The sequence below is a fragment of the Purpureocillium takamizusanense genome, chromosome 7 (genome assembly GCF_022605165.1).
Source record: "Purpureocillium takamizusanense chromosome 7, complete sequence".
NCBI classification, from domain to species: domain Eukaryota; kingdom Fungi; phylum Ascomycota; class Sordariomycetes; order Hypocreales; family Ophiocordycipitaceae; genus Purpureocillium; species Purpureocillium takamizusanense.
In genome coordinates, this window is record NC_063074.1 from 1,254,952 (window position 1) to 1,282,637 (window position 27,686).

Genomic DNA, 27,686 nt, shown 5'->3' on the forward strand with positions numbered 1-27,686 from the left:
GGGGCAGCCGCATGAATATTCGTCTTTGACAAGCACGGTACAGTAAGGTCAGTACTACCGTATCGGTGTTGTACCTCCTGCAAAGGCCATTTCCATCTTCGGGCAACAGGGGCAGCGCAGCGACGGGCTCATGGGACCCCTTTCTCGTCCAGCAGCGTGTTTGGACCGTCGTTGCACTCGGCCCTCTGCTGGCCCACGTCGGTCGGTAGCAGCCTTGGTCAGGTGCATCTGGAAACCGGTCCGCCATCCATGCAGGGAGTCGTCACATCATCTTCATCTCCGAGGCCAATCGGGGATGCCTGCGGGTGGGCTTTGAAGATGTGAGTTCTCGTCAGTTATCGCATTTGACTCCAAAGTGACAGCTCAGACCATCTCGCACGGCAATGCCTGGGCCAATCTCATCGTCTCGGCCGGGCCAGCATCGCGTCCGTATCTCTCGGCCCGCCGCAAGTGGCGCGGAGTGGTGCCGCCAACACTTTGTGTGGTTTTTGAGATGTACATACATACACTCGCCGAGGCGGGTGCCATCTGGGTTCAGGGGCGCCGCCAAGAGGGCAAGGTTCCGTCTTCCGAGAGCTGCATGCCGAAGGGGTTACAATACAAGGCCTGGACCGCGTCGACATTTTTTGTTACTATCAAGCCCCAGGGCAGGCGCATCCGTGTTGCGGCACGAGCGCGTGTCACTCATTCAGGGCTGATGGGCTGACATGACCCTTGTGCTGGCCGTGCGACTATTCGTCACTTATGGCACGACTCGAACGCGGAGTGATGGCATCACGTCCTATCGGCCAAGTAGCTGGCTAGGCCCAGAGGTTCTGCGGCAAGGGCGCCTCAGAAATACCAAGTAGGCGTCGTCCGTGGTCCGCGACGCCTTGGGACCTGCGCTCTCGGTGCGCCGATGATGATGGTCAAGGGACGGTGGACGCCGTTTCGAAGCACATGCCAAACACGCTCGAAGTGTCTCTATAGACGATGCCCACAGCTTGTAATCATTATGTGATATTGCGTAGCAGACATGACCCTGCAATATTTGTGCTTATGGGAATAAGGCGCAGCTAGAGGCGATCTCTGTGTCCGGAGGTGACATATCTGCCTACTTGGCGTCAGCACGGAGTCTTTGTGATTATAGGAACATTGGGTGATGGCATTTGTGCTGGACCGCACTTGGTAGTCGTTACTTGTCCCTTCGGTCGAACCGCACTGCTAGTGCGCCCGTCAGAGATCGATCCTTTTACAGGGATCAAGGAGTCGATGTCCCCCACGTCTGGCTTGCATCATCCCTGTCATGATCTGTATTGGCACGACCAAAAGCTGTGAAATCTTGAGCAGCGCCACAATCTTTGACAGTACGACGAGTGTTTCTTGGAGGAGGAGATGATGAATGTATCGGTCTACTACTTGCATCACATTGGGGGAGCCCGTCCATAAATGGCCGCATGAGCGGGACTTGCCGTGTTGTAGGAGAGTCAGGGTGATTGAGTCGGGACCAGGTGGTCCGCCCTTGGCCAGCTGAATGCAACACATGTCCCAGCTTCTTGTTCCGCAGACGCAAAAGGACGGGCATGCCCACTGCCGCTCTCAGGGTAGAGACACCGGTGGTGCGTTCTCCACGCCGACCACGTTGTGTATTTTCTCAAGAACGTCAAGGCTGCGCCGACATTAGCCCTGCCGTCCTTACCCGGGGGACCAAAAGTCCATCGCCCATCTCGCAAACGAGAATTGCCGAGACATTGTCGAGGCAAAAAAAAAAACAATGCATACCTACTCGGTACTGCTGCGACGCCTTCGCGGAACTTGATGTACTCGATATTATGGAGCCTGTCGACATGTGGGTTGCAGTGCGCCGTTCACCTGACCGTGTCCGACACGCAATTGTGTATTGAGAGGGCTGCGGTTTCGTTGATGTCTCTATCGAGCCCAGCCCAGCCGCCAGAGGAAGACGAGCGAGGCGCAACCCTTGTCCGCCAGCACCCGCGGTCATCGACGCGAGTGAAATGCGCATGCGCCTCCATCCGCGCCCGAGCAGGAGATGAGGAGACTCGGGATTGGATAGCCGCGCTTGCACAGCGAGTCCGTGGCGACCTGTCTCACATCGGCCAGCAGCGGGTAGTTGTTCGTACCCAGTACTTAGGTAGGTGCATGCCGCGGAGCGTATATGCGAGGCCATTTGTACAGGTAGAGTACTTCGCAAATCCAGGCGGCACGCGGCCAGACGGTCGGCACGGCGTGCGGCGCTTGGGGTTCGGCCTCACGCCGCCAGTGGAGACGAAGAGAGAAAAAGTACTGTGAGAGTCTGTCGTCAGATGAAAATACCAGAACTACCAAGGTACTAAGGTAGGCATGTACGTAAGGTAAGGTACCTAGTACTATTATATCTACGTCCACTACATCTGTTTCATATGCAGGGGGACAAAACGAACATGCAGTTGCCCGTTTTCTTTTGGACGCCGTGCAGTATGGGATGCCCCCGTGCTCTAAGTCAGTAGGTAGGTACCTTTCAGGTCGCTTTCCTAGCACCTGGGCAGGTATGAAGTACCCATGGACGAATAGGGTACCTGCGGGTGCTCGGATTCGGCTGCGCGGCTCGGGCTCGCTTTCATACTTCTGCACGGGGCAAGTGCTGGGCGGCCTGTTGTTTACTTAGTAGGTACCAAGGTAAGTTCTAAGGTACTAGGTATGTAGGTACTGAGGTAGTTGCGATGGAAGAAGGGGCAGCAGCAGCGCGATGCCACCCAATGTCCAAGGAAGGACCGGAGGGCGCGCCTTCCAGGCTCAGTCTGCATGTTGGCAAGTGCCGAGGACGAAACTGTCAGTCACCTACCGTCCGCTTACTGCCCGCGAATGGGATGCGATGCCAATCGCAAGGACGGGCAGGGCGGCAACCGGAGCTGGCAAGCCCGGTGATGAGATGCTTGGCTCAAGTCGGCTTGGATGCCGTCGCCACTGCCTTATCCGCTGTAGCGGTCCCCGGGCTTCCCATTCGCCCGGCCTGTTCAGAGACGTTCCGCGGGATGAACCAGGCAAGTCAGAGCCGCCCGGGGGCATTCTGTTTGATCTCGCGAAGCATTTTATTCGGCGCTGTCTTCCTTCTCTACTGCACTAACCTTACCGCCGCCTCCCGTCTTGGTCTTGGGGAGCCACCCGCCGCCTCGCCTCGAAGAGCAGCAGTCGATCGCAACACGGACCTACCATGCCATCTAGTACCTTACCTGCCAGCTGCCGCCGGGTGCCCCGTGAGTTCGGTGCCTGCGGCCCTCGCGTCGGTCGGTCCCCGGCTGGTTGGCTGTACCCACGCCACCCCCCCACTCGAAGGCCTTTCGAGAAGGCCCGGCGACAGAACCCCAATGAGGGACAGCTTGAGCAAAGCAACGCCTGAATGTAACAATGGGATCAAGGGAGAGTCCCAGCACGGTAACCATCCAGACACACATGGCATGCAGCCAACGGTGCCCTCTTGATTGCTGATCAGGCATAGCTGTCGATTCCGCTAGCCATGGCCGACTTGAAGAAAACACCAAATCGTCCGAGGCCAAACCAGCAACCAAAGAGTCCAGTCCCTTGCCATGGCGCCAGGTACCTGTAGGCCCGTGCTGCAGCGTCGTCGAATTGGCGCCTTGCAGGTACCTACTGTCTGATCTGCCAACCTCTGTCCCCGCCTTTGCAGAGTCCGACAGCTCATACCTATCGGCCGATTCCCCAAGACTGGTTGCATCCAGCTCTCTGACCTTAAACTACCCACGGCCACGGAGTGCGGAGTCATGTGCAAAAAGCCGATGACAAAGGACAAATCCTCGACCGACACCTTCCGGATGCCCCCTGCTTTGCCGCGGCATCCCTAGCGTCAACACTGCGCGGTCTCTGTGCCGCGTTCGTGTGCTGTCTTGCTCTCCAGATCGGAGCATCACAAGCAACCAATAATTCGGGCCAGTTGGAGAAGGCGACCCGACTGTACCAGGAAGGTACTCGTGGTCAGATGCTGGCTCCCACCCCTTCGCCTCAACCAGCTCACCGGGTCTGAACCCATCCCTTCTAGCGCGACGCCAGGCCGTGGCTGCGGAACCCAATCACGCTGATCAGCACCACGAATCTGCTCCGCACACCGCTGCGCTGGGTATCCCCTGCTCGCCTCTGGCATGAGACGGGGTGCCCTGAACGCCACTTGCTGCAGCCTGGCCCAGCTTTAAATTTCCGGATCCTGGGCCAAAGGGACCACTCACTGGCCGTCTAGCATCCGCCGTTTTAGGTCCGGGGAACAGAACCGGGTCCCACCTGAACCGGATATCAGGGACGGCTCCCCGGGCGGTCATGGCATCTGCTCTGTGCGCGAAGTCATTGGACGTCCTCTTGGCGCTGGCGGCTGACGGATGACGACAGCATGGGCGCTGGCAAAACCGCCCAACCAGGGGGGGTTCCATCGCAATTCCACAAGCCCCCGAAAACAAAACAAAAAAACAACCAAGGCCACCCCAACTCCATCGGTCGTCCACGGAGTACTGTAGCGGGGGATCGCGAGGTCCCATTGTGGCGGTGAGTGACCGTCTCTCCGCACCCCTTTGCAACTCGTACTAGAGCTGGCGCGGTCGTGGTATCGCCTGTCAGGCGGTAGGAGAATGCCAGCACTAATTGGTGAGCAATGGTCCTCCAACCAAGGATTACCCTTGTTTCAGCAGCAGGGAAGCCGCAATCGAAGGCTGTCCTGATGCAATCGAGTGAAGCCGCAGGTTACGGTTAAACGTGCGTGTTGGTGCAACCACATCGTCGGGTTCCGTGGAGCTTTGGAAAGGAGCGTCCGACTCGGAGAGCACTTGCCGCTGAGGCGGCTGCATGTCGTGCATTGTGCCGCATGAGCACACATGGAAAACTTGGCTGGCCAAGACGTCACCCTCGCGCTCAAGGCACGTTTCCCGACGTGTCGGCCGAACGTTGGCGATGGTGCGACTCTCCCATTGCTCTCAGTTTCCCGGTTGCGCCTCGCGGATGAACCGAACTGCCAGCATTATCTTGTTTCCACCAATATCGGCCGAGATGCAAGCAACAGCAGCAACGAAATCACGTTTTCTTGTTGATCCGAGCGCAACAAAGTGTCTCCTCGGGTGCTCGGACGGGGATAAAACGCCAATGACTGACTGAGTCAGTGCAGATTCGCGAAGGACGGGAGGCTTGAAACGTCAGAGAATAGTACCAACAAATCATCCAGCTCATTTGCGAGCGGGGTTACAGTTCGCCGACGTGGCAAAGCTGCTGCCGAACTTGAAGCTAGGCCGTCCATTCCGTTCGCTACTGTGCAGTACTTCCACGCACCAAGTACGAAGTACGTATAGTACATCCACAATACCTTGACGGCAGGGAAATGGAAGGCTGGCTGTGGAGCCGGCAGGATTTCCGGCACTCTGCCGTGACGTGCCTGCTGGAAGAATGGTCTGGGCGCACGCCCTCTCAGCTCTTGTTCGCCTTGAGAGATGACAGGGGGCGAAATGGGCGTCCAGCTCGGCTGACTAGGACTGCCCCCCCCAAGTCAAGCCAAGCAACTAACACCGCTGTGATTCTGGCTGGCCAGAGCTGTGGGTATGTGTACCCGAGCGGTGCATTGACTGGCGATGCCTCAGCGGCAGACACAGCACGAGGTGCAATGAGGGACGCGGTCCGAGCCAAAGGAAATGCAAGTTGCTCACCGGTTTACTGTACTTTGTAGGACCAACACGGATGGAACCGAGGAGGCATCACTTATGTGCTTGAAACCGGCCTGAGCCCTATCCAGATTCCGGAGGCATAACGGCCGGCTCCATCCAGAAACCAGCACGAGCCTCATTGCGAACCTTGGCCCCGCAGATGGGTTGACCAACAGTACGCGAGGACGGGCAATGCCTGATCAAAATTCTGCCAAAAGTCAATCTCAACACAATGCCGGGCTCACCCTCAGCGCTATAGCGGTTTGACTGCATCTTTGAAGAGGTACAGTAGGCCAGTTCGTTAGACTTGGCTGCTGTGAAACCGTGGGTGTCTGAACAATGCCATTCTGCTACGTACGAAGTACATACCTATTGTGCCCCCGTTACCGTGGACTGGCGGCCAGAGCTTGGACTCGTCCGCGTCAGGGTTGCAAGGGCCTTAGCCGCCTCACCACGTGGCTGACGCAGACGTGCGGGCGGCATGTATCCATGCTGAGGCCCTGTAGTAGCAGTCGAAGAATCTAGCGCGAGTCGGCTTGGCGAATTCGGTGCAGGAGTGCTTCGTATCAAAGCGACAAGTTGCGCCCCGTGATGCTAATCGGCTGCTATCGGTCTGCTTAGCGGCGCATGTTGGGGCAACGAAGCTTCACATATCGAGAGCGAGATTGGCTCTCGTCGACCGGTCAGAGATGGCCAGGCTCGGACGCGGCTAGCCTTGGGCGATCATCGGAGAAACGGTGCCGCGGGTAATGTCAAGGGGAACGATTCGGTCTCGCGGATTCGCGGGTAGGTCCATGACAGCATAGGCCTACTTTGGCGGCCCCCCTTGGGCATCATGTTATGTGGCGCCGCTGCCTGCGTCGGACCTCTGGCAACTGCCATGCCGAACCCGGCTTCGGCTGGCATGCGGGGTTATTGACATAGTACACAGCACAGGGCTCTCACAACTACAACCTTGTTCAGACACATGAGAAGTCGCGGACAAGGCCGTCGGCTGACCACCGGTGGTCGGTCAAGTCTGCCGCCTGACGGCGGGTGGCGCGCCAAGTTGGGTTGTCAGCGATCAACCGCTGTGTAACAAGCAGGAACTGCTTCGTCCTGCACGATCAGCCCACCGAGCCCAAGGTTGCTGTTCTCGTTCATGCTAACTTATTTAGTAGCGGTGGTTGCTTGGCCCATGTTGCTGGCATGCAAGTGTGCCGCCGCGCGGTTGGATGCAGATCTGACGGCGGGTAAGGCCACGGCCACCCGGCCGAGTACAACATACAGGCCGTGAAACATCACGAGTTTGGGCCAGCAGAGCTCGCCTGCTGGCCGGTAGGTACCTACGTACTTGGACCCCATCGGATCTGCTTGCTGGGTAGCCACGCACGCCGCGGGCTGCAACGCCACGCTTGCACCCTGAAAGAGCTTGCGTGATGCACAGCCAAGGGCGCGTTTTGATCGGGCCACAGGCATGCAGGCATTTGACCACGAGCCTTGGCCATCATGTGGACGGCGAGTACAGGCGTTTTCGGGATGGGCAGGCCGGGCCTGCAAAGAAAGCAAGGGAATTCGTGCGTGCGCAAGGCGGGTTCCGCCTGGGTCTGCGGCGCCCGCTTGCCGTCACGACTGGTCCCGTTGCGCCTCTCGCGTGTTGTGTTCCCTTGATGCCGCAAGATCAGGGCCAGCTGGACTCGGGCCGTGCGCCTCGTGGCAGCCCAGGGGCTCGAAAAGTGTTTGCTGGGGATTTGCCCAACCCAGCATTCGCCTCACGGATCCCTTGACCGCTTCGCCTCGCCTTTTGTCAGAGGCCACCCTGTGTGCCATCTGGGAAACCATCATCCTTGTCGCGATGCAGGTAGGTACTACTACCACTACTACTATACTGTACTTTTTGGTTGGGCTCAAATGTGCGAGAGGCGTTGCGATAATGGGCGAGGCAAATGACGGACGACCAGCTTGCAAGGACCAGAATGTGGCCGGCCGTGGCGGGGGCGGAAGGGGTGTGTGTGTGTGTGCAGAGACAGCAAAAGCGAGGGGCACGCCGAGGCGACGATGCACGCCCCGCTCAACGCGAATTGTTTGGCATGACGACGTCTGTCCGCCTCGGTCTGTGCCGTGACGATGGTGCAAGCCGGCCCAGAGCCCCGGGGCGAGGCAGCATGTGCATTCGACAGCCAGTACGAAGTAGACGCTTCGTACACTCGTCGATGACACGACACGTATGGAGTGTAGTACTGCACAGCGAGCGGACTGTCATGACACGGGTCTCTTGGTGGCTCACATTACCAGGACGCCCCCGGCGAAGGAGCCGACAAGGGGGGAAGACTGGGCTGGCAAACGTACAGTATGTACTGACTTACTACTGGTGGTGATGGGTTGACAGGTTGTCGTGGTCGGCCTCTTTCGTCATCGCCCATCGTCTGGGCCCCGAGTGACATGCGGGTCAGACTGAACAATGGCATTTTATTTGGCGATTGAGAATACCGCATGGGCCCGGTCGTCGAGCTCGGTCCCAGGGCCGCGGAGGGTGCAGCGCGCTGCGGTGTGGTGCGGTTGCGGTGGCCCTTTTCCGGCTGGATGAAGGAAACGTCCGTCCCGAGGTCGTCTTGTTAGGTTCCAGACGCGCTTGACGGACGACGCACATATATTACCATGTAGGTACATACTTACATACATACTAGGTACGTACGCACTTTACCTAGCTGATCCATGGCCGTCAGCACAGCCCACGGATCCTGACTGTGCAGGCTCGCACGAGTATCGTCAGTCCGGACGGCGGTGCGATTTGCATGTTAGGAGTCACGTTAGTAGCACCTATTTATTCCGACATGGGGCGGGACGCCATGGAAGGTGGGTGTCCTGGTCAGGACCTGGAGCCCGGCTGCGCGGCAGGAGCGAAAAAAAAAAGATTAAAAAGGAACATTGGATGAGGGAAAAAAAAGCAACGACGCGAACGCGGAGCAGCAGCAAGGCAAGGGGGCGCCGTCGAGATGGGTCCACGATACAACCAAGGGGGCGTCTTGTCCGTCGTCCAGCTCGGTATCGCCGCCGCCGCCGCCGCCGCCGCTGCTGCTGCGGCATGACTTGTTGACTGCGCGCCGCCTCGTCCAGTCTGTTCGTCCGGTTGTGAAGGACGATGCTTTTGCGCTGCGCTTCCTTCCGCTTGACGGACCCCCCTTTCCAGCAACAAGCCCCGGTTTATACCTACGTAGTAGCACCGGCCAGCCAGTCGGGTTCCCGCTACTACTACTAACCTAACATACCTGACGACTACTACTAAAACCTCGTGAACCTGAACGAGGTCCCGCCGCGTGACGCCGCGCCCCCGCCCCTTTCCCAAGGTGTCAGCTCTCGAGTCCCACACCGTCCCTCCGGAAGCTCTCAGGCGAGCTCCCGGCCAGGAAGACAAGACGCCAGGCGGCTCCCGGGGTGCAGGGCCGGTCCAGCCGCGCCATGATACCTAGCTACCTACGCACGAAGTATGGCGGCGCTGTTGCTTCGGCGGGCTCGCTTGCTCATCCCATCCCACCAGACAGACTTTGGCAGCGCGAGCGAGGAGCGCCTAAAGCACACCATCTTATTATCTCCCTGCGCCGCGGAAGAGGGGCGCCAACGAAACGGGTCGCGGAGGGAGGCAGAAGAAGGAGGGACGAGGAGCGAGACTGGCTGTCTCTTTGCTTTAGTCCCTCCTTCCCCTTCCCCTTCTCTCTCTCTTTCTCTCACTCGCAGCACACTCTCGGTTTGTGAACCTTCTCTCAGAGGCCTCAGCAACAAACAAACAAATCGCCCAAGGGTCGCCCGGGGGGGGGGGGGGCTGCGAAAGCCGTTGCCCAGGCCAGGCCAGGCCAGGCCAGGCCGGGGAGGACAAGCCTAGCCCGAGAGCCCTGTCACCGCCCCCCCCATCCGGCAGCCCAGCCCACCGTCCCCTGTCGAGCCGGCGGCGGCGGCGGTGATGATGATGACGATGAGGCAGCAGAAGCAATGCTCGACCCGGCCAGCCAAAGCGGTAGGTACCTGAGCGGTACAAGCTGCGCCTTCAGCCTTGGCCCGCCCGACAGACAGGGGGGGAGGGGAGGAGGGGGGTTCACCCAGGAGGACCCCTCCCCTTTCGGCTCAGCAGGTCTGTTCCCATCTTGCACTACTGCCGCCATTGAAGTCACTACCTACGTACTACGTACTGTACATACTGCTGTGGTGCTCGTCGCTCACAGGCACGCAGGCGCGCACCCCCTCCCCTCCCCTCCACTCCCCTTCTCCTCGTCCGCCCGCCGCGTTTCCTGCTAGGCAAGGCCAGCCGTTGCCCGCGCGCCGCCCCAGGTCCAATTGCCCCACGCACGGCCCAATGTCGTGTCCCCGGTCCTGGGGTTTTGGTTTGGGTGGTGGGAGCCAACTTCGCCGCATCGTCTTGCTTTGTCGCAGGCCAGGCCCAAGTTTCTGTTGTAAGAGGTCAAGATCTGGCTCCAGGTCACCGCCCCGTTCCTAATCTGGTGCTAAACTTTTGCCCAAAGGGTACCAAGAATATGGGGCCGGTCACTCGGTATGCCGGGGGGAAGGGGGGGGTGCGCGCCCAGCATCACGCTCTTCCTTTTCTTGTCACTTTTCTTTGGCTTGCTCGCTGGGCTGGACGAGTATCGACTCATCAGTCAGTCACTCAGTCACTCAAGGTCAGTCCCTTTTGCCAGTCAGTCCATCCTCGTCCTCTTTTAAAGATGTATCCACACCCGCTCCCCTTCTTCGACCATAACCGGGCTCTCCTCCCCTACCCTTCCTGACGTGTGCCTGACCTGTCGTCGTCTTCGTCTTCTCTTGTTGTCACATCTTTTCTTTCACTCATGATCAAGCTTGCATGCCTCCCTCGTCGCCCGCGCCAACGCACACCGCTCTGTCCATTGGACTGCCAATACATATCCCCCATACAACTGGATACCTGACGCGCACGACGACCGCGATAGTCGTGTGTGCTTATATAACCCGTCTTGCCCGTGTATTCGACCGCGAAGATATCCTATCAACCTGAACTGAACGCCTGGAGCAGGTGGTCACCGTTCCCTTTGCTCGCCAAAGTCGATTGGCTCCCGCTTGCGGTGCCTTTGGCCACAGCTTGCCCTGGCACAGACGCCTATCCCAAGCTAGCCGCTCTTGCGTTGCGCCAGTGTCACCATGAGGAGACAGACGTCGCCCGCGGCAAGCCGCCACGACAAAGATGGCAGCCAAACGCACCCCTTCCCGACCAAGCAGATGTTTGTGCTCGGTATGTATCTGACCCCCCTCCCCCCGCCGCATCGTCCGCTGGTTTGGCATCTCGGCGGACGACCGGTCGCCAGTCACGGCCTTCTCCTAACGCCTGTCGTACAGCGTGTTGCAGGATATGTGAACCAATCGCCTTCATGTCCATCTTCCCCTACATCTACTACATGATCGAGGACTTCCACATCACCGACGACTCCAGCAAAATCTCCGTCTACGCCGGCATGGTCACGTCCGCCTTCACGCTGGCCGAGTTTGCTACCGGTGTCATGTGGGGTCGGCTCAGCGACAAGATTGGACGCAAGCCGGTCCTTCTGACGGGCCTCTTGGGCACGGCGCTGAGCGTCCTCGTCTTCGGCTTCGCCCCGAGCCTGCCGGTGGCCCTGTTTGCGCGGGCCCTGGGTGGCCTCTTGAACGGGTGAGTGTCGTCTGTTTTGTGGTTTGCCCCGCGGGGGGGAAAAGCCGGGAGAGGAAAAGGGAAGCATGGTCCCCTCGGCTGACAACGTGGACCGCACAGGAACATCGGAGTGCTCCAGACGACGGTTGCTGAGTTGGTCACATTCAAAGAGCAGCAGCGTGAGTGGCCTATCTGCCCCCCCTCTTGGCCGTGGCTTGGTGTCAAGGCATCATCAGATGGTTAGTGCTAACTGGTTGGCTGCAGCTCGGGCCTACACCATCATGCCCATGGTCTGGTGCATTGGGTGCGTGCTTCCTCATCCCAAGCACGCTGACGACATGGGCTTCTGACAAGACGATATAGATCCATCATTGGGCCCATGATTGGCGGAGCCCTGGCGCGACCCTGCATCAGCTACCCCGACTTGTTCCCCCGCGGCACCATCTGGGATCGGTACCCCTACCTGCTGCCCAACCTCTTCAGCGCCGCGACCGTCTTCGTTGGTCTCGTGATCGGCTTGTTGTTCCTCGAGGAGACGCATGTGGAGAAGAAGCTCCAGAGAGACCGTGGCCGCGAGCTGGGAACCCGGGTCACGTCCCTATTCCAGCGAGCCGCGGTGTGCCAGTGCCGCGGACGGCCCGCGGAGAAGCAGGCCCTGCTCGCGAGCGACGGCTTGACCGGCTACGATACGTCGGATGTGGCCTGCTCGGCGCGCATAACCATGATAGATGTCGACGAGCCGCTGCCCAAGTACCAAAGCTGGGAGAACTCTCCTAAGCTGGCTCCCCAGACCGATGCAGGCGAGCCCATGGGCATCTCTGCCGCCGCGAGACCCAAGACGAAGGTCTTCACCAAGCCTGTCATCATGAACATCATCTCATACGGCATCCTCGCCTTGTATGTATCCCCGGGCGACCGTCAGCCAACCCCCCCCCACAAGGAGAGCGCAACAATCAGACGCTGACATGAGACCAGTCACACCATGACTTTTGACCAGCTCTTCCCGGTATTTCTCAGCACCTCCCCGCCAGAGCATCGCGTTGTCGAGCTGCCCTTCAAGTTTGTCGACGGCTTCGGGCTCGAGACCAAGACCATCGGTGTCATCATGTCTATCCAAGGAGTATACTCGCTCCTCTCCAACTACTTCATCGTCCCGTCGGTGATGCGACGGCTAGGGTCGCTTCGCCTGTTCCGGCTCTTAGCCTTTTCGTACTTTTCGCTCTATCTCGTAACTCCTTACCTCGTCCTGCTCCCGGGAAACTTGCGCATGCCGGCAGTCTACCTGCTGGTCATCTGGAAGTGCACCTACGCGACCATGGCGTATCCGAGCAATGCTATTCTCCTCGCCAACGCGGCGCAGTCCAAGCAGGTGCTCGGAACCATCAACGGCATCGCCGCGTCCACGGCGAGCCTGTGCCGAGCACTCGGCCCTACGCTCTCCGGCTTTCTCTATGCCATCGGGCTGCAGTCAGGCTACACGGGACTGGCTTGGTGGTTTAGCGGCTTGATCACGATTGTCGGAGCCTACCTGAGCTCGCAAATCACCGAAGGCGAGATGCAGGACGCCCCCACTGGGACCCAGGAGCAGTCGCTGCTTGACTCGTCCCTCCTTTACGATGAGGACGAGGCCGTATAGTCGGTCGACGTTCAGTTTATGCGACGACGACACGAGAGAAAAGTACAAACACGCTATTCGCAACGATTCCCGCATCTTCTCATCCTTTATTCTGTCGATTTATATCCGGTTTAATTCATGACTTGGGCACATAATACCCCCTTTTTCTTCGATTCGCCTGCGGCAGCTGGGAAGGCGTTGATTCGGCAATTAGAGGGGAACTGAGTTTTCGTGCTTCTGTTTGTCACTTTTTACATGTTGGGTTTTTCTTCCTTTCTTAATTTTGGGTTGTACCTGCATAGACTACATCTTGGCCGGCCAGGCGGATTGGCAGGGCGTCGTCGAGCCAGGACGCATTACGATTCCTGTCTCCTGAGACTCGACTGATTTTATCGCTTTGGATGGGCTTGCTTTGGGGCATTATTAGGAAGATTAAGAAGAAGAAGAAGAAGAACGACAAAGGGCGGTGGCGACACTGCATCAAGCGGGAAGAGGAGGGGACATGGGGGAATCCGGACGGACGGACGGGCGCCAACGACGACGCTGACCAGGCGCATCTGATGCGAGCCATAAACTGTAACGTCGGATACCGAGCCTTGCTTTTGGGGTTCTGAAGCCAGAAGGGGGGGGCTGCACTCGGTACGTAGGTACGATAGCTTGGAGTGGGATTCGGTTGAGACGGCGCCCGAGATAACAAGGCGCTCTTGGAACGATATAAACGCTATGTCTGTCTGCCCCCGCAAAGAGTGACGTCGAGGTAGGAGGTGAAGTGAGGACGGGAGAGGCACGGGCATGCATGCCGTACGATGTTGATGACGCCGAAAGTCCCCCCCCCCGGGAGTCTCGGCAGGGCGTATTAAAGTGCCTACTTTACCTAAGTGGGCAATAACTATTGTAACTTAGAGGCTCTTCTCGCGATGGCGACGCCCGTCGCGCCTGCCGTGCTTAATTCTGGCCCTGACCGGCGAGCAGAGTACACAGGATTCTTTTTGTGGCTCGTTCCTGGCCCTCTGGTGGATGGGTGCATCGCGGCTCTTTTGCATTTTCTCATTCACCGGGCAGTTCTACCTTGACAGCCAGACGAGAAGGACGCCGCCCTTAGTCGGAGCTCGATTATACTGTACATTGTGCCTCCCTCCCCCTTCGCGCCAGGCGGCAGTCACAATTGAAGGTTGAGTGGACGACGGTTCGGGCCAGCACGCACGCCAGCACGCAACGCATACCGAAATGGCCGCAGCATCACTGTCGACTTCGAACACGACCGACGATGACAAGACTTCCTGACTCTGGTGGGGCTGCCCCTCCACGGCACACGCACTCGCTTGTTCTCTGCTCTCTGCTCCCTCGTACGGACGGGGCGTGGGACGCCTGGCAGCTTTTGAGCCACTCTCAGACCTACAATTACACATCGATCCTGCGCACCAAGGTCTTGGACGGCATGGAGGGCTGGGGGCTTGCCAGACTTGGCCGCCCTCCCTGGCGCCCACGACGCCTGTCAATCCCGCCCCCCCATCACTGCCACATTGCGCGCCAGTGCCGGGCGCCGCGGGGACTGACTGGGCCACTGGTGACAGGCGCCAGGCAGGCCCGAGGATGAGACGGGCCCAGAAGATGCCCTTTGCGGAATGGCCTCTGGGGCTCGCTGGGCCTGGGTGGCTTGCTCCATGCGGGGGCGCACGAGGTGAGTGAGAGGGTGGCGCCCCCGCCGTCGCCGCTGGGCCCCGTTGCGCTGCAGAAATCCGTGTCGCCCTCGCCAGTCGAGTCGAGTCGAGGGAAGCAACAAGTCGAGCAAGCAAGCAGAGAGAGCTGGCCCCCGCCGTCGCGCTCCGATCCACGCAGACCTCCACGGCCGCATGCGCTAAAGAGCTAGTAGACCGAGCGAGTTCCAGCCAGAGGAGGCATACTAAGTTACAGTAGTAGTTAGCAGCAGCAGCCACGGACAGCCTCTGCCACTGCGACAAAGGACCCTGCCTCCCCGGCCGTTTATCGTCGTCCTTCATCGGAACGTCGTAGCCTCGCCGTCCCGCCCGTCTCGTCTCCCTCAAACGCCCCCGGCACAGCACACGTCAGGTCCTTGATCCTCCCTCTCACGCTCCGTCGAAACTCGTCCCTGCTCGCCCACTCCATCATCTCATCTTCGCCTCTGCCACCGCAAACACCGCAAAACGAACGCCACCACCGCGGTTGTCCGCCCCAGCTGAACCGCGCCGCCTGCCTGCCTGCACGCCTGCACACCTTCCTCCCCCCCAGCAGCCTACCCAGCCGATGCGCAGCCTGCAGAGCGCACCCTGAAAGGCAGCGTTCGGCCGCTCGGATAATGGACCGTAGCACCCGGTATCCAACCTAGCAAGCCATCGCATCGTTCCCGAACAGCAACACTGCCTAGGCAAAAGAAAACGGGTATGTCATGGCATGCAGCGCTCGCCGTCCTGCGCCTGCCGCATTAGCCCTGCAACCCCGCCGTCCTCGGAGCCAGTCCGCTAACGATTCTTCAAGACTCGGCCGAATCATCAATTCGCGCCCGCCGCGATCCTACCGACATCCGCGTGAGACAGACTGCCTTTCGTGGGGCCTTGCAATATGCCCTCGCATGGTCCGCCGTCTCCCAATCCCCAACAACCCGGTACCAAGCGCCAGCGACAGGAGTCCCACGACGGCAGCTCGCCTCAAAACGGGGAGCCCAGCCCGACGGAGCAGCAGGTCGATGGCCTCGCCGGGCTCGGCGCCGCTGGAGTCAGCAGCAAGGCCGGCCAGAGCAGCAACTTCCGCAACGTGAGCGCCTGCAACCGTTGCCGCCTCCGTAAGAACAGATGCGACCAGAAGCTGCCCAGCTGCGCGAGCTGCGCCAAGGCCGGCGTCGCCTGCGTCGGATACGACCCCATCACGAAAAAGGAGATTCCTAGAAGGTAGGCAAGCGGAGACGGGGGCTACCCAGCGGCATCCAGCGCCCGGCCTGATTCTCACCCTCTCTTCCTCTCTCTCCCCGCACTTCGATGCTGACCTGACTCGTAGCTACGTCTTCTACCTCGAAACGCGCGTTGAGCAACTGGAGAAGCTGCTCAGCGCCAACAACATCTCCTTCCCGCCCGCCGAGAACCTGGAGCTATGTTCTCGTCCCGGTGTCGATGCCTCGAGCACGCTGTCCGGCGGGTACAGCGCCTATTCCGGTCGCTCTGAGGCAGGGGAGCGCCCCAAGTCGCACAGCCAAGTTCTCGAGACGCTCAAGGCGAAGAAGGCCGGCCAGAGTCCCGCCATGCTGAACATTGTCAGCCCTTCCAAACCGAGGTCCCTCGCCTCTGCGTCGGGTGTTTCCTTCGCGCGGGTCGTCTTCGCCGCGGTGCAGTATTCAGTCTCGGATAACAGCACTGCGGGCGACCGTCCTGGAGGCCGAAATCTCGCCGGTAACGCGACGTCGATGCGCGACTCCTTCTTCGGCCTGCACGCGAAACCGACTATCAAACCCGCGCCATTCCCTGCCAAAGAGGTCGGCCTGAGACTGATCCACCTGTACTTCGAGCACGCCAACCCCCAGATCCCGATTCTTCACCGCGGCGAGTTCATGAAGGTGTTCAATCACGCCTACGAGACGGGCGGTCAGGATCTGGCACCGAGGGAGCTGTATCTGCTCAACATGGTGTTCGCCATCGGCTGCGGAGTCATTGTCGGCGAGCCGGTCAAGACAGAAGCCTCGGACGGGGACAGGATGGCCCTGGACGACGCAAAGGGCCAGAGCCAGCCGGAGGAGTATCACGCGAGCGCCATCGTTCACCTCGAGTCGTGCTTGAGCTTCAGCGCCGGCGGACTCGAAGTGCTACAGGCAGTACTCCTGCTCGCCAACTTCGCGCTGCTCCGCCCTGTGCCCCCCGGCCTTTGGTGAGCAAGCTGGAGAGTTTTGCGCAACATGAGTCGGCGCTAACGTATACCAGGTACATCACCGGCGTTGCTGTCCGCTTGGCAGTGGACTTGGGGCTACACCACGAAGACGGCACCGACGTTGAGGGAATGCCGCCGGACCCGTCTTCCGAAATGGACACGACTGATGGCGACCCGAGCGCACGCGGCAACGGCTCGCAGGAGCGCGGGAGGCGGCTATGGGTCCGCGACATGCGGAGGCGCCTGTGGTGGTGCACGTACTCGTTTGATCGGCTGGTGAGCACATGCGTCGGTCGACCGTTCGGCATCAGCGACCAAGTCATCACCACCGAACTGCCATCGCTCCTTGACGACGAGTACATCACGCCAAGCGGCTTCCTAGATCCCCCTGTGGACGATGATCGGCCTAGCTACAAGCACGTTGCTCACCACTACTTCCGCCTTCGCATGTTGCAGTCTGAGATATTACAGGTGCTGCAATACAACCAGGCGCAGCTGGCGCGTGTGGGCGGCCACCAGGGCAAACAGTACCCCGAGATGCATACGCACTTACCCTCCCCTTTCTTGGTTCAGTTCGACTCATTCCGGTCCTGGCGCATCGACATAGACAGGCGGCTATATCAGTGGAAAGCAAACGCCCCGACCAGGAGCGAAACGGGCGTGGCGTTTTCGACCGAGTTCCTGGAGCTCAACTACTGGCAGGCCATCATCATGCTCTACAGGCAGAGCTTGAGCGTCCCGGCCATGTTTGAAGGCGAATACAACACCTCCAACGAGGTCAACAGCCCGACAGCGTTTACGGCCGAGTTGCGCGAGGACGAAGATCGCATCTACCTCAAGGTTGCCGAGGCGGGTCAGAAGATCCTCCGCATCTACCGGCAGCTACATCTTAGTGGGCTCGTGAGCTACACGTACCTGTCCACACACCACCTCTTCATGGCGGGAATCTCGTATTTGTATGCCATTTGGCACTCGCCTGTTGTGCGAAGCCGATTGGTAAGTGTCGTAAGAGCTGGGGGGGGGCTCGCTGGAGACGGATGCTGACAGCGTTGACAGTCTATGGACGAGGTCGACTTCACCGTTCTCGCAGCCAAGTCAGTCTTCACCGATATGATTGACAAGTGCCCGCCGGCCGAAACATGCCGTGACGCCTTTGACCGCACCGCCAAGGCGACGATCAAGATGGCCAGCTCGAGAGGAGGTTTCGGTCCCACGTCGCAACAACCGCCGCGGCAGAGACGCGAGACGGTGAATTGGGCCTCGGCGCCGGATGCCGCAACCCTCAAGCCTCCGTCCCGAAGACCAAATCAGCAGGAGCAAGCGCCATTCCAGTTTGACCTTTCCATAGCCGACAACATGTCGTCGCCCAGCCTCTCGGCAACAGGCGAGATGCACACACCGCCACTGGGTAAGTCTAAGACGTTCGATGCCGACACCTTCATAACCGGGTCTCGCTCCCACAGTGGCCCGAGTCCTGGCGAAAGGACCATCAGCCACGATGGAGGCTCCTCCGTCGGCCCGACTCTTGTTCCTTCGCCGCCCATGTCACGGAGAAGTGGGAATCAACACGCGGGCGCGGGCGGCACCTTCATGGGACAGCAGTTCGGCATGCAGGGCTCGATGGACTACCCCGACGCGCAGACCATGGAGTTCCTTCAGAACCTGGGCGCGACACCCAACGGCGACATGAACAACATGGAGCAGGCGCAGCTGGATCTCGGGTTCGGCATCAACTGGGAAGGGATGCACAACGACTACGGCGAAGGGCAGCAGATCAACCCCTTTGATACCTTCTTCTTTGGCGGACAACAGACGGGGGGCGGCGGAGGCGGGGCCAGTGGAAACGGGGGAGGCGCCGATGGAGGCGGTGGCAATAATGGCAATGGGGCTGCGTAGAGGCGAAAAAGATGAGCCGCGTTGTGAGCGTTTTGACATCGCCAGGAGATGCAGCCCACGTCTTGGGATGCATTGTCTGGTTACGCGTCCTTGTCGACACTTCAGCTGTGAGGGAATACCCTGGGGCGATGACGGATGCAACGGAGCACGGTGAAGCGGAGTGGCTGCTTTGTTTCTTTATACGGGGTGGGGGGGCTTCTTGGTCCTTTCAGCCGGATACAGGTTCTCTCTGGGACGAGAGATGCAAGGTGAAAACAAAAATACGACGTGGTGTGGTCATGCCCATGGCTGGAGTAGAGGCAATCAGGGGCCGGGAGAGAGAGAGAAATGTGAAATGAAGGGAGGCCTGGGGCTGAAGCACCAGACCAGTGTACATATATATATCGCTGTATATTTTACGAGGACCCTGCAGGAGTTGCTGGACTCAAGTGATGATGGTACATTATCGGGCGTGGATGTGATGGACAGGGTTTGTTGTTGCCCGCCCTGTTCTCATTGAGCTGCATGTACAATGCATGTCCGTCTATGTCTTGTCGTCGTGTCTTCGTGGCGTGTTCGTGTCCGCGCCCGCGCCTGCTTCCCGATTTCTTTCGCTTTCCCCCGTCTCTCTTCCTGGGGAGACTGGTGGAGTTACCCGTGCATGATCCCCCGCTGAGCGTTCGAGGCGAGACGCATCGCCTGTCAATGGACCCCCTGCCGGGCGCCGGTGGTGGTGACGCCGCGCTCGCGCATTCCAATGCCCTCCCGACACGTGTGGGTGGGATGGGCAGGAGGATTGATGGCAGCAGCAGCGGCGGTAGTACAGTGTAAGTTATTAGTTAGCATGCGGACGTACAACGCACGCGGTCAGTACCAGTCTTGGTGGTGCGCATATTCTTTGCTCATCCGAGTCTCAATGTGCTTTCAGAGCAGCAGCCGGGCTTCGCCTCGCATCGTGATGCATCACCGCTCCCGGCTGCTGCTATACCGGCGGCTGCTCTCGCGGCGCACGTGGCGCACGCCGGGAGGAGGCGGCGGCCCGTCGTCGCGGTCGTCGCGGTAGTGGTACCCGCTGCCAGGACGGCTGCCGCGGCTGCTGCGTCGGCGGCTCTCCCTGCGGCGGCGCGACGACGACGGGGGCGGGGGCGGGCTGTGCTCCTCAATGACCACCACCTCGTCGTCCTCGTCGTCCGTGGGGACTATGCGCGGCGGCGGCGGCGCCCGTGCGCCCGGGCCGGATGGTGGAGGAGGAGGAGGAGGACCACCGCCGCTGCCACCGGGCGGGCCGGGCCTGGCGTCGATGATGACGGGTGCGGGCGGCGCGCCACCGCTCCCGCCGCCGGTGACGACGCGCTCGCGCGTACGCACCTCGAACATCTCGGTGGCGCGGCCGCGGCGCTCCCGCCCGTGGTGGTGGTGGTGGTGTCTATGGTGGCGCTTGTGCTCGGCGGCGGCAGAGCGGGCGGCGGCAGAGCGGAAGCTCAGGACGCTGCTGCGCGCGCCGCGGGCCATGCCCGAGACCCCAATCTCCTCGTCCACGACGACGGACTCGGCGCGCCCGCCGCGGGACCAGCCGCCGAGCACGACGGGGCCGAAGCCGAGGGCCGAGTAGAGGAGGAAGAGGAGGAGGAGGAAGCCGGCGACGGAGCCGAGGACGATGCCGACGACGACGCCGGGGGAGGGGGAGCTGTCGAGAGAGCCGTACGTGGCGGGGATGACGACGTAGGTGGGCGTCGGGGCGCTCTGCTGGCGCGCGGCGAGCGTGGCGGATGGGAGGGAGGGGGTCGTGTCGTGTGCGGTGATGATGGAGAAGGACGACGAGGAGATGGTGGTGGTCGTGGTGGTTCGTGCGGTCGTCGTCGGCGGCGGCGGCGTGATGGATGGCGGAGCGTCTTGGTGTTGTCGTTGCTGTAGCTGCGGTGAGAGGACATGGCGTCCTCGGACAGGCAACCGCGGGCTCAGCAGGCCTTTGTCGTCGAGCAGTGCCGGCATGATGGGCGACGCAAAGAAGAGGGGGGCCGCGCAGAAGGCGCCGCCCACTAGGCCGAGGGCCTGTAGACGCGATCACGCGCGGCTGCGCGATGTCGTTTTATTATGGCCACAAGGGGCGGGGGGGGGCGTCTGGTGGTGGTACGTAGCCGTCTATCCACCGGAGATTGTCGAGCTTGCTTCGACGATGACGGGGCGGCGGCAGCGGTGAGGCTTCATGCTCCGGGCCAGGCGGGGCGGCACAGATGGAAGCAGCAGCGGCGGGTAAGGGCCGTGCGTACGTATAGAGAGTCGCGCCCGGGAGGACGGTACGATGGATGCAATGGGAAAGGGGAGGGGATGCTTCCCGCAATGGCTGGATGGAAGCCCAGGGAGCGGTGGTATCGCGGTCGCGAGGCGAAAGAGAGAGGGGGGTAAAAAGAGGGTGGTGGCGATGGCCGATGGTGGTGTGACGCGGCGTGCGGCCTGTTGTTTTCTTTGTTTGGCGGCAGCGGTAACTGGTTGGTGGTGACCTCCTCCGCTCCAGCTGTTTGCTGCACCGCGCCTTGCTGCATAGCGCTGCTTGTAACTACCTATTGGATGGGCGGGCGGAGGTGGCGTGGCGGTGCCTGTGGCTGGGTGGGACAGGCGGGCGGGAGAGTGGGCGGCAACTTGCAAGGGACGGGATTGAATGACGGAAGGAACGCACGAGGATAAAGTGCAGGCAGTTTGCCTCGTGGCGGCGCCCACGGGCCGGTGCGGGGCAGCCCGCATCTCAGATCTCAAAAAAGGCTGTGCTTATTATTGTTGCTTCACTTGAGCGGAGCACCCACCAACACTGAAGCTCGGTATGCATAATAAACATCAATAATTAATCACCGCGCTCGTCACCAGGTCCATTGCGCAAGGAGCAAGGCTCTGACCATGCAATAGTTCTTTATTTAATGAATTACTTTCAATCAATTCCGATTAGTACCAAGTAAGGAGGGTGGGTATATAAGATGGTAGGTATCAAGCAGCGGCAGCACGTCCATCCCAGTCATTAAACGTCAAAAATCTCAAAAATCATCAAGCACATCGGTGTGCCGTCTCGTCGTCCATCGAGCAAACGGAGAAAAGGGGGACCAGTCCGTCTCGTCCCCTCACAGCAGCACCGCGACCATGCCGACGCTGACGCCCAGGGCCATGACGAGCGTCGTGTAGACGTCCATGTGCGACCACAGCGCGCTGGCGGCAGACGAGCCACCGCCGCCGCCGCCGCCGCCGCCGTTGTTCCCGCTTCCGCCACCGGCCGCAGTAGTGGCAGCAGAAGAAGAGCTTGTCGCCGAGCTCGCCGTTGCATCTCCGCCGCTAGAGCCCGTGTCCGTGTCCGTCGGCGTCGCACCCCCGGCGTCGCTCGCCGTGCTGCTGCCGCCGCCGCCGTCGTCGGGCGCCTTGGACGCGTGCGAGGTGACGCCGGTGAGCGAGGCCAGCGAGGTGGCCGCGGCGGGGGTCGGCAGCGACAGGGTGGCGGAGACGGAGCTGAAGTAGGACGAGGCGGCGGCGCGGTCGGTGGTGCTCACGCTGAGCGTCGTGTAGGTGGTGCGGCGCGTCGAGGTGACGACCGAGGCCTCGATGCGGTAGCTGTAGGTCCAGTAGTAGTAGTAGTACCAGTAGGTGATGGTCCAGTAGTAGTACTGCGACTGCGTCGTCGTGTAGGTGCGCGTCGTGGTGCTCGTCGTCGCGTAGGTGGTGGTGCCGCCGCGCACCACGGCCGTGCATTGCGAGTCGGTGCAGCACACGGGCCGGCTGCCCAGCGACGGCACCCGGTAGCAGCGGTTGCCCGGCTCGCAGTAGCTCTCGTCGCTGCAGCAGTCGCCGCCGACGGGCGAGCAGTGCGACTGCCCGCAGCAGAGCTTGTTGCCCTCGCAGGGCCCCGTGGGACAGCATCGCGTGTTGGGCGGCAGGCAGTAGCCGTACGAGCAGCACCGGTCCGACTGCGGGCAGCAGCGTCCGAAGCCTGTGGGGATGGTCGAGTTAGTTAGGTCTCTCTATCTCTCTATCTCTGTGTCTCTTCGGTCTCTTGATCGTCGTCGTCTTGTCCCTCGTTGTGTAAGGGGGTGTGTATGTGTGTGACTCTCTCACACTGGCTGAGAGCACACACACACACATACCACCATCGACAGGAAAGTCTTTTAACGAAAATCCACTCACTCGAACAATAGCCATAGCCCGCGTTGCAGTACTGCCGGCGGTTCAGCAGCACGTCGAGCACCGTCCGCGCCGTCAGCTCCCGCGTCGCATCCCGCGCGCGCACATCGCCGCCCTCGCCGCCCGCCGACTCGTTGTGCGCATTGGGGGCAAACTTGGACTCGAGAGACAGCTGGCCCACCACGTCCTCGACCTTTTCGTACGTGCCCGTCCTGCCCTCGAGCTTCTCGTCAAAGTTGACCAGGAGGGGCGAGAGCTTGGGCGCCGCCGGCTCGGCGGCCGAGGCGACGACGGCCAACGCCGGGACGAACAGGGCCAGGTAGTAGTAATAAGACGACAACATCCTTTCGACAGAGGGGGGACTGTGTTTGGACGGGAGTTGGAACTTGGTAGTCCTTGGCTTGCTTGCTTGCCGGCTGGCTGGCTGGCTGACTAGCCGGAGCTCACTTTGGAATTCTCCCCCAAGTCAAAGAGAACTCGTCTCTTTTCTCTTTCTGCGTTCCACTGCGCTGCGGGTGCAAGGCGGCGACGAGGCTGGAGGGCAAAGGCAGACGCGACGACGCCCCTTCTTATGCATGGACGCCGCAGCTGGCGCAGGACCGACCACACGGCCGGCTTCCCCTCTCACGCACGCTTGCTTGTTCGACCGACTGAGAGACCGCCTCGACGAGGGGCGTGGTGCCGAATTGCCATGGAGACATCATAGCCCTCATCCGCTCTCGGCATGGCACGGTGTGCGTAGCCCATGACACTTCAGCCTTGGGGGCAGCCTAATCCTGTCCTCCCCTCTCCCTTCAACCAGGGCGCCATGTCCAAGAGACAAAGAGCCTCACCCCCGACGTGGCGGGCGTGGGAAGCCATTCCCAAAACCACGCAAGCGCCGCAGACAAGCTCCTTCAGCTGCCAAGTCGTCTAGCCGTGTGCGGCATGGATAGAGGTGGTCAGACAAGAGGACCGACGGACCGGAGAGGGGGGGGGGAGCGGGCAGGCAGGCGATCTCTTCTGATGAGGCTCCGACAAGGGGCGGGCGTCGAATGCGCCCGCCCAGGTTCCATTGCGTGCGCGGGATGGGGCGGCGGCTGGTCGTCTCTTGCGACGGATGGGCGAGTTCCAAAAAGAAGTACGAAGTGGGGGGTTGTTTGTGAGTGTTGTGCCTGTTCGGCCTGGCGTTTGCCCGCGCTTACTCTCCTCTGTTGGCAGGTTGTTGTCGGTGTTGGGAAGATGCACAAGAATGTATGTATGTACTTCGTAAGTTTAGTCTGTATACGAGCGTACATACAGGAAACTAAAAACTAAGCGCTAGAGAAAGAGCTTCGACAAAGCTTGTTTGTTAGGGAGCTGTCGGTAAGATCATGACCTGCCCGCCTTTGGAGTTTCTGCGTCTCACAAGCTACTCAGGCTCCCGACAGACAGCTCACATAACCATCTATCATTGAGGCAACGAGACACGGTAAAAGAACAAAATAGAATGCAATGGGTACTGAGAGACATGTCCGTGGCAGTCCAGATAGATATTACAGACAAATCGAGTATACCTTCGTACACTCAATCATAGAACCGCACAGCGATAGAGAGATTGCATGCTTATTTTATGGAAACCAGAGTCAATCAGCCTCAGTTAGTAAGTTAGTAACCAACTTGATCACCAACATTGTTGGAAAAATGCCCGCCCCCGCAAAACCTCTCGAGCTGCGCCCTCAACTCGGGCTCGACGTCCCCCTGCGAGATCTGCAGCACCTCCTTTAGATCCGCCAGCGAGACGACCACCTCCCCCTCGCCGGCGTGTGCCGCTGACGACGACGCCGCCGCTCCGCCGGCGCGCGCGTAGAGCTCGGCCACGTGGAACGCGTTCTTGATGGACCGCCCGTCCATGTCCAGCTGGCTCAGCGCGGCGTAGTCGTCGTCCGACAGGGGGGACGTGGTGGCCCTCTTTCTACTGCTGCTGCTGCTGTTGCTACCGCTGCGGCTGCCGTGGCTGCGCCAGATGATCTCGCGCTCCGGAGGCGTGAGCGCCTGGAAGTGGATGTTGAGGTGGATGCGGGAGCTAAAGGCCGGGTCGAACTCAGACTGCCGGTTGGTGGTCAAGATGACGATGCCGGACTGGTACTCTAGGAGTCGTAGGAGGACTATACGTTGGGGGGGTAGTTTACACTTTGCGTCAACAGATCCGTCTCTTTCAGGTAGAAGGGGGACTCTTTCTTTTTGGAGGGGAAAAAAGGGGGGGGGGAAACATAAGAAGGGGAGAGCTCGACTGACTCGCTACCAGGGTGTTCCTCTCCAAGCTGTCGTCGCCGCGCTTCGCCATGAAGGCGTCCGCCTCGTCGAGGAGAAGAATCGCCTTCCAGCGCGAGATGCGTTGAAAGGCCGCGAGGAGCTTCTTCTCGATGTCGCCGGGCTGCGAGCCCAGGTCGGAGCCACTGACGCGGTACAGCGGCCGGTGGAGGATCTCCGCCACGCACTCTGGAAAGGTATCTCTTAGCCTATGCTCTCTCTTTTCTTTTCTTTTTCTTGCTTGGTTTGCCTCGGCATTGTCGCTATGCCTGCGTTGAGCCGAGAAAAGGGGGGGAGGGATAAGGAGGCGAATTCGTGGGAAGATAAGAAGAGAGAGAGAGAGAGAGACAGATGGAGGATAGCATACCTGCCGTAAGAGTCTTGCCCGTCCCCGAGGGCCCAAAGAACAAAAACACCAAGCCCTTGCCCTTGCCGCCGATCGAGTAGGCAAAGGAGCTCGAGTCGGACGAGTAGCCCGAGATGACGCGGTGCACGGCGCGCATCTTTTGCGAGCTGCCAAACAGCTTGGCCGCCTCGTCCTCCTCCCACGACACGGCGCGGAAGTCGCCGACGGCGAAGAAGCCGACGTGCTTGGTGGCCAGGGAGTAGCCGGGGATCATGTTGGGGAAGCAGATGAGCTCGTCGTCGGAGAAGTCGTCGACGCCCTGGATGCGTTGGTCTCCTCCGTCTCCGTCTCCCGTCTTGTCGTCGCCGCCGTGGTGGTGGCCCTGTTCATCATCGGAGCTGCTGGAGGACGACGAGCTGTTGGTCTTGTTGTTGCGGTAGAGAGGCGGGAGGGCGAGGGGCAGCGACTTGTCGCGGGAGAGAATGTGAGGGCGGAACCCGGGATACTCGTCGAAGAAGCCCTTGGGATCGACGAGGACGCGGCCCTGTATCTGCCAGTGGGAGGACCATGGGTCCATCGTGTCAGCAATATCCTCGTACACGTTCATACCGAGCATCATCTCGTTTTCAGTTTCCATACATACCGTGTCCTCGGGCGTGTCAAAGAAGCCGGTCCCCGTGCGATCCCGCGGCTCGTGGGCCACCCACACGGGGCCGCTATACTCGCGCAGACACGCCTCTTCTTCTTCCTCTTCCTCTTCCTCTTCCTCTTCTTCTTCCCCCTCCTCCTCCTCCTCCACCACCACGCCAACTCCTCCCCCCCTACGACGACGACGGCGGCTCCCACGACGCCCCGCCCTCTGCGCGTCCCGGCAGAGCTTCACAAACGCCCGCCCCTGAGCCCTCAGCTCCTCCCGCACCGCCTCCTCCTCCTCCCCGTCCGCGCCGCAGCAGCAGCAGGCCAGCGGGTACGCGCCCAGCGAGTCGATGGGCACCGCGCCCGGGAAGATGAGGAAGGAGAAGCGCTCCCACACGGGGCCGAACCGGTGCCCGTCAAAGGCCATGCGCTGCACCTCGATGAACCACTTGCCGTTGTCCGGGTCGGTCCAGTACTTGCGCAGCACCGCGCACGTCCGCGTCATCGTCGCCGCCCCCATCGTCGTCTTCGTCTTCGTCGTCGTCGTCATCTTCGTGGCCGTCTTCGTCACCGCCTGCGTCTGCAGCACGAGCATCTCGCCCGGCTTAAACAGCGACCACAGGTGCTCGAAGCGCATCGTCCCCTCCCGGATGTGGTCCTCGACCTGCGTGAGCTTGAGCGTCTGCGTCAGGTGCGCCGCCTCAAAGTCCCGGAACAGATGAAGCTCTCGTCGAAGATGCTCCGCCTCTGCCGCCTCCTTTTCCTTTCCCTTTTCCTTGTCCTTGTCCTCCTTTTCCTTGTCCTTGTCCTCCTCCTCCTCCTTGCCCCCCTCCCGCTTCCCCTTTTCCTTCTCCGTCCCGGACCTCACCGCCGCCACTGCCGCCGCCGTCACCGCCGCCCTCCTCGTCGCCGCTGCCAGCGCCGCCTCCAGCTCCGGCCGAAAGTAGTACAGCTCATAGTACGGCGCCTGTATGACGACGGGGTCCCCGTACGACAGGCTCGTCGACCGCGCCATGCCCCTCGTCGCCTCGCGGAACGCCCGCTGCAGCGTCGGCGACTGAATCTCCAGCTGCAGCTGCGGCGCCCGCTGGTTCTTGACGACGCGCCGCAGCAACAGCGAGTTCTCCGAGAAGCGGCCCCGCGACGCCCTGCTGCCGCTGCCCGGGTCCTCCCCCGTCGGCACGCACTCGCCCGGCTCGTAGTCGGACAGCCAGTGCTCCGTCACGTCGAAGAAGCGCCCGTTGGACACGCGCCGCCGCTCCCCGCCCTCGCTCTCGGACCCGGCGTCGCCGTCCCGTATGAGCTTCGTGTAGGTGGAGTATCCTGCGGGAGATTCGCCCATTGCGTCCAAGTTGGGATGTCACAAAACTCACAAAACCCGGCTCCGACGTCCAAGTCCCGTGATGGCCTCGTGTCGTTGAATATAAATCACCGTTCTCGACGCCCAGTCGTTTTTCTTTGGCGCGCGTATACAATATATAGATACTTCGTATACACACACCAAAAAGACAAAAACAGTCCCGCCGCTCGCTCCCTACCTATTCATGGCGTTCGCGGACAGACGAACCATCAGGCGGCACCTTTCTTTGCCTTGCCGGGGGCCTGCATTATCAC

At 60.6% G+C, this 27,686-nt stretch overlaps 6 protein-coding genes across 6 annotated transcripts; 2 read left to right on the forward strand and 4 right to left on the reverse strand.

Moving 5' to 3' along the window:
- Window positions 1-1,215: 1,215 nt before the first annotated feature.
- On the reverse strand, window positions 1,216-1,524 carry JDV02_007694 (uncharacterized protein; the record flags this gene model as incomplete). Its single annotated transcript, XM_047989216.1, has 1 exon — window positions 1,216-1,524. One exon carries the CDS (start codon window positions 1,522-1,524, stop codon window positions 1,216-1,218), a length of 309 nt encoding a protein of 102 aa, XP_047845215.1.
- Window positions 1,525-9,470: 7,946 nt separating this feature from the next.
- JDV02_007695 (uncharacterized protein) lies at window positions 9,471-13,509 on the forward strand. The gene is made up of 7 exons (XM_047989217.1): window positions 9,471-10,318; window positions 10,690-10,905; window positions 11,010-11,319; window positions 11,419-11,477; window positions 11,563-11,602; window positions 11,662-12,195; window positions 12,274-13,509. Exons 2-7 carry the CDS (start codon window positions 10,815-10,817, stop codon window positions 12,932-12,934), a joined length of 1,695 nt encoding a protein of 564 aa, XP_047845216.1. The 5' UTR covers window positions 9,471-10,318; window positions 10,690-10,814; the 3' UTR covers window positions 12,935-13,509.
- A 992-nt stretch (window positions 13,510-14,501) lies between these two features.
- On the forward strand, window positions 14,502-19,095 carry JDV02_007696 (uncharacterized protein). The gene is made up of 5 exons (XM_047989218.1): window positions 14,502-15,313; window positions 15,410-15,819; window positions 15,926-16,786; window positions 16,840-17,782; window positions 17,843-19,095. Exons 2-5 carry the CDS (start codon window positions 15,494-15,496, stop codon window positions 18,680-18,682), a joined length of 2,970 nt encoding a protein of 989 aa, XP_047845217.1. The 5' UTR covers window positions 14,502-15,313; window positions 15,410-15,493; the 3' UTR covers window positions 18,683-19,095.
- JDV02_007697 (uncharacterized protein) lies at window positions 18,934-21,279 on the reverse strand. Its single transcript, XM_047989219.1, has one exon. The coding sequence runs from the start codon at window positions 20,651-20,653 to the stop codon at window positions 19,625-19,627; it is 1,029 nt and encodes a 342-aa protein (XP_047845218.1). The 5' UTR covers window positions 20,654-21,279; the 3' UTR covers window positions 18,934-19,624.
- A 261-nt stretch (window positions 21,280-21,540) lies between these two features.
- On the reverse strand, window positions 21,541-23,787 carry JDV02_007698 (uncharacterized protein). Its single transcript, XM_047989220.1, has 2 exons — window positions 22,823-23,787; window positions 21,541-22,628 (listed from the first exon to the last, which is right to left on the reverse strand). Exons 1-2 carry the CDS (start codon window positions 23,160-23,162, stop codon window positions 21,772-21,774), a joined length of 1,197 nt encoding a protein of 398 aa, XP_047845219.1. The 5' UTR covers window positions 23,163-23,787; the 3' UTR covers window positions 21,541-21,771.
- Window positions 23,788-24,445: 658 nt separating this feature from the next.
- Window positions 24,446-27,414, reverse strand: JDV02_007699 (uncharacterized protein; the record flags this gene model as incomplete). The annotated part of the gene is made up of 4 exons (XM_047989221.1): window positions 24,446-24,945; window positions 25,076-25,279; window positions 25,458-25,986; window positions 26,080-27,414. 4 exons carry the CDS (start codon window positions 27,412-27,414, stop codon window positions 24,446-24,448), a joined length of 2,568 nt encoding a protein of 855 aa, XP_047845220.1.
- Between the last annotated feature and the right edge of the window lie 272 nt (window positions 27,415-27,686).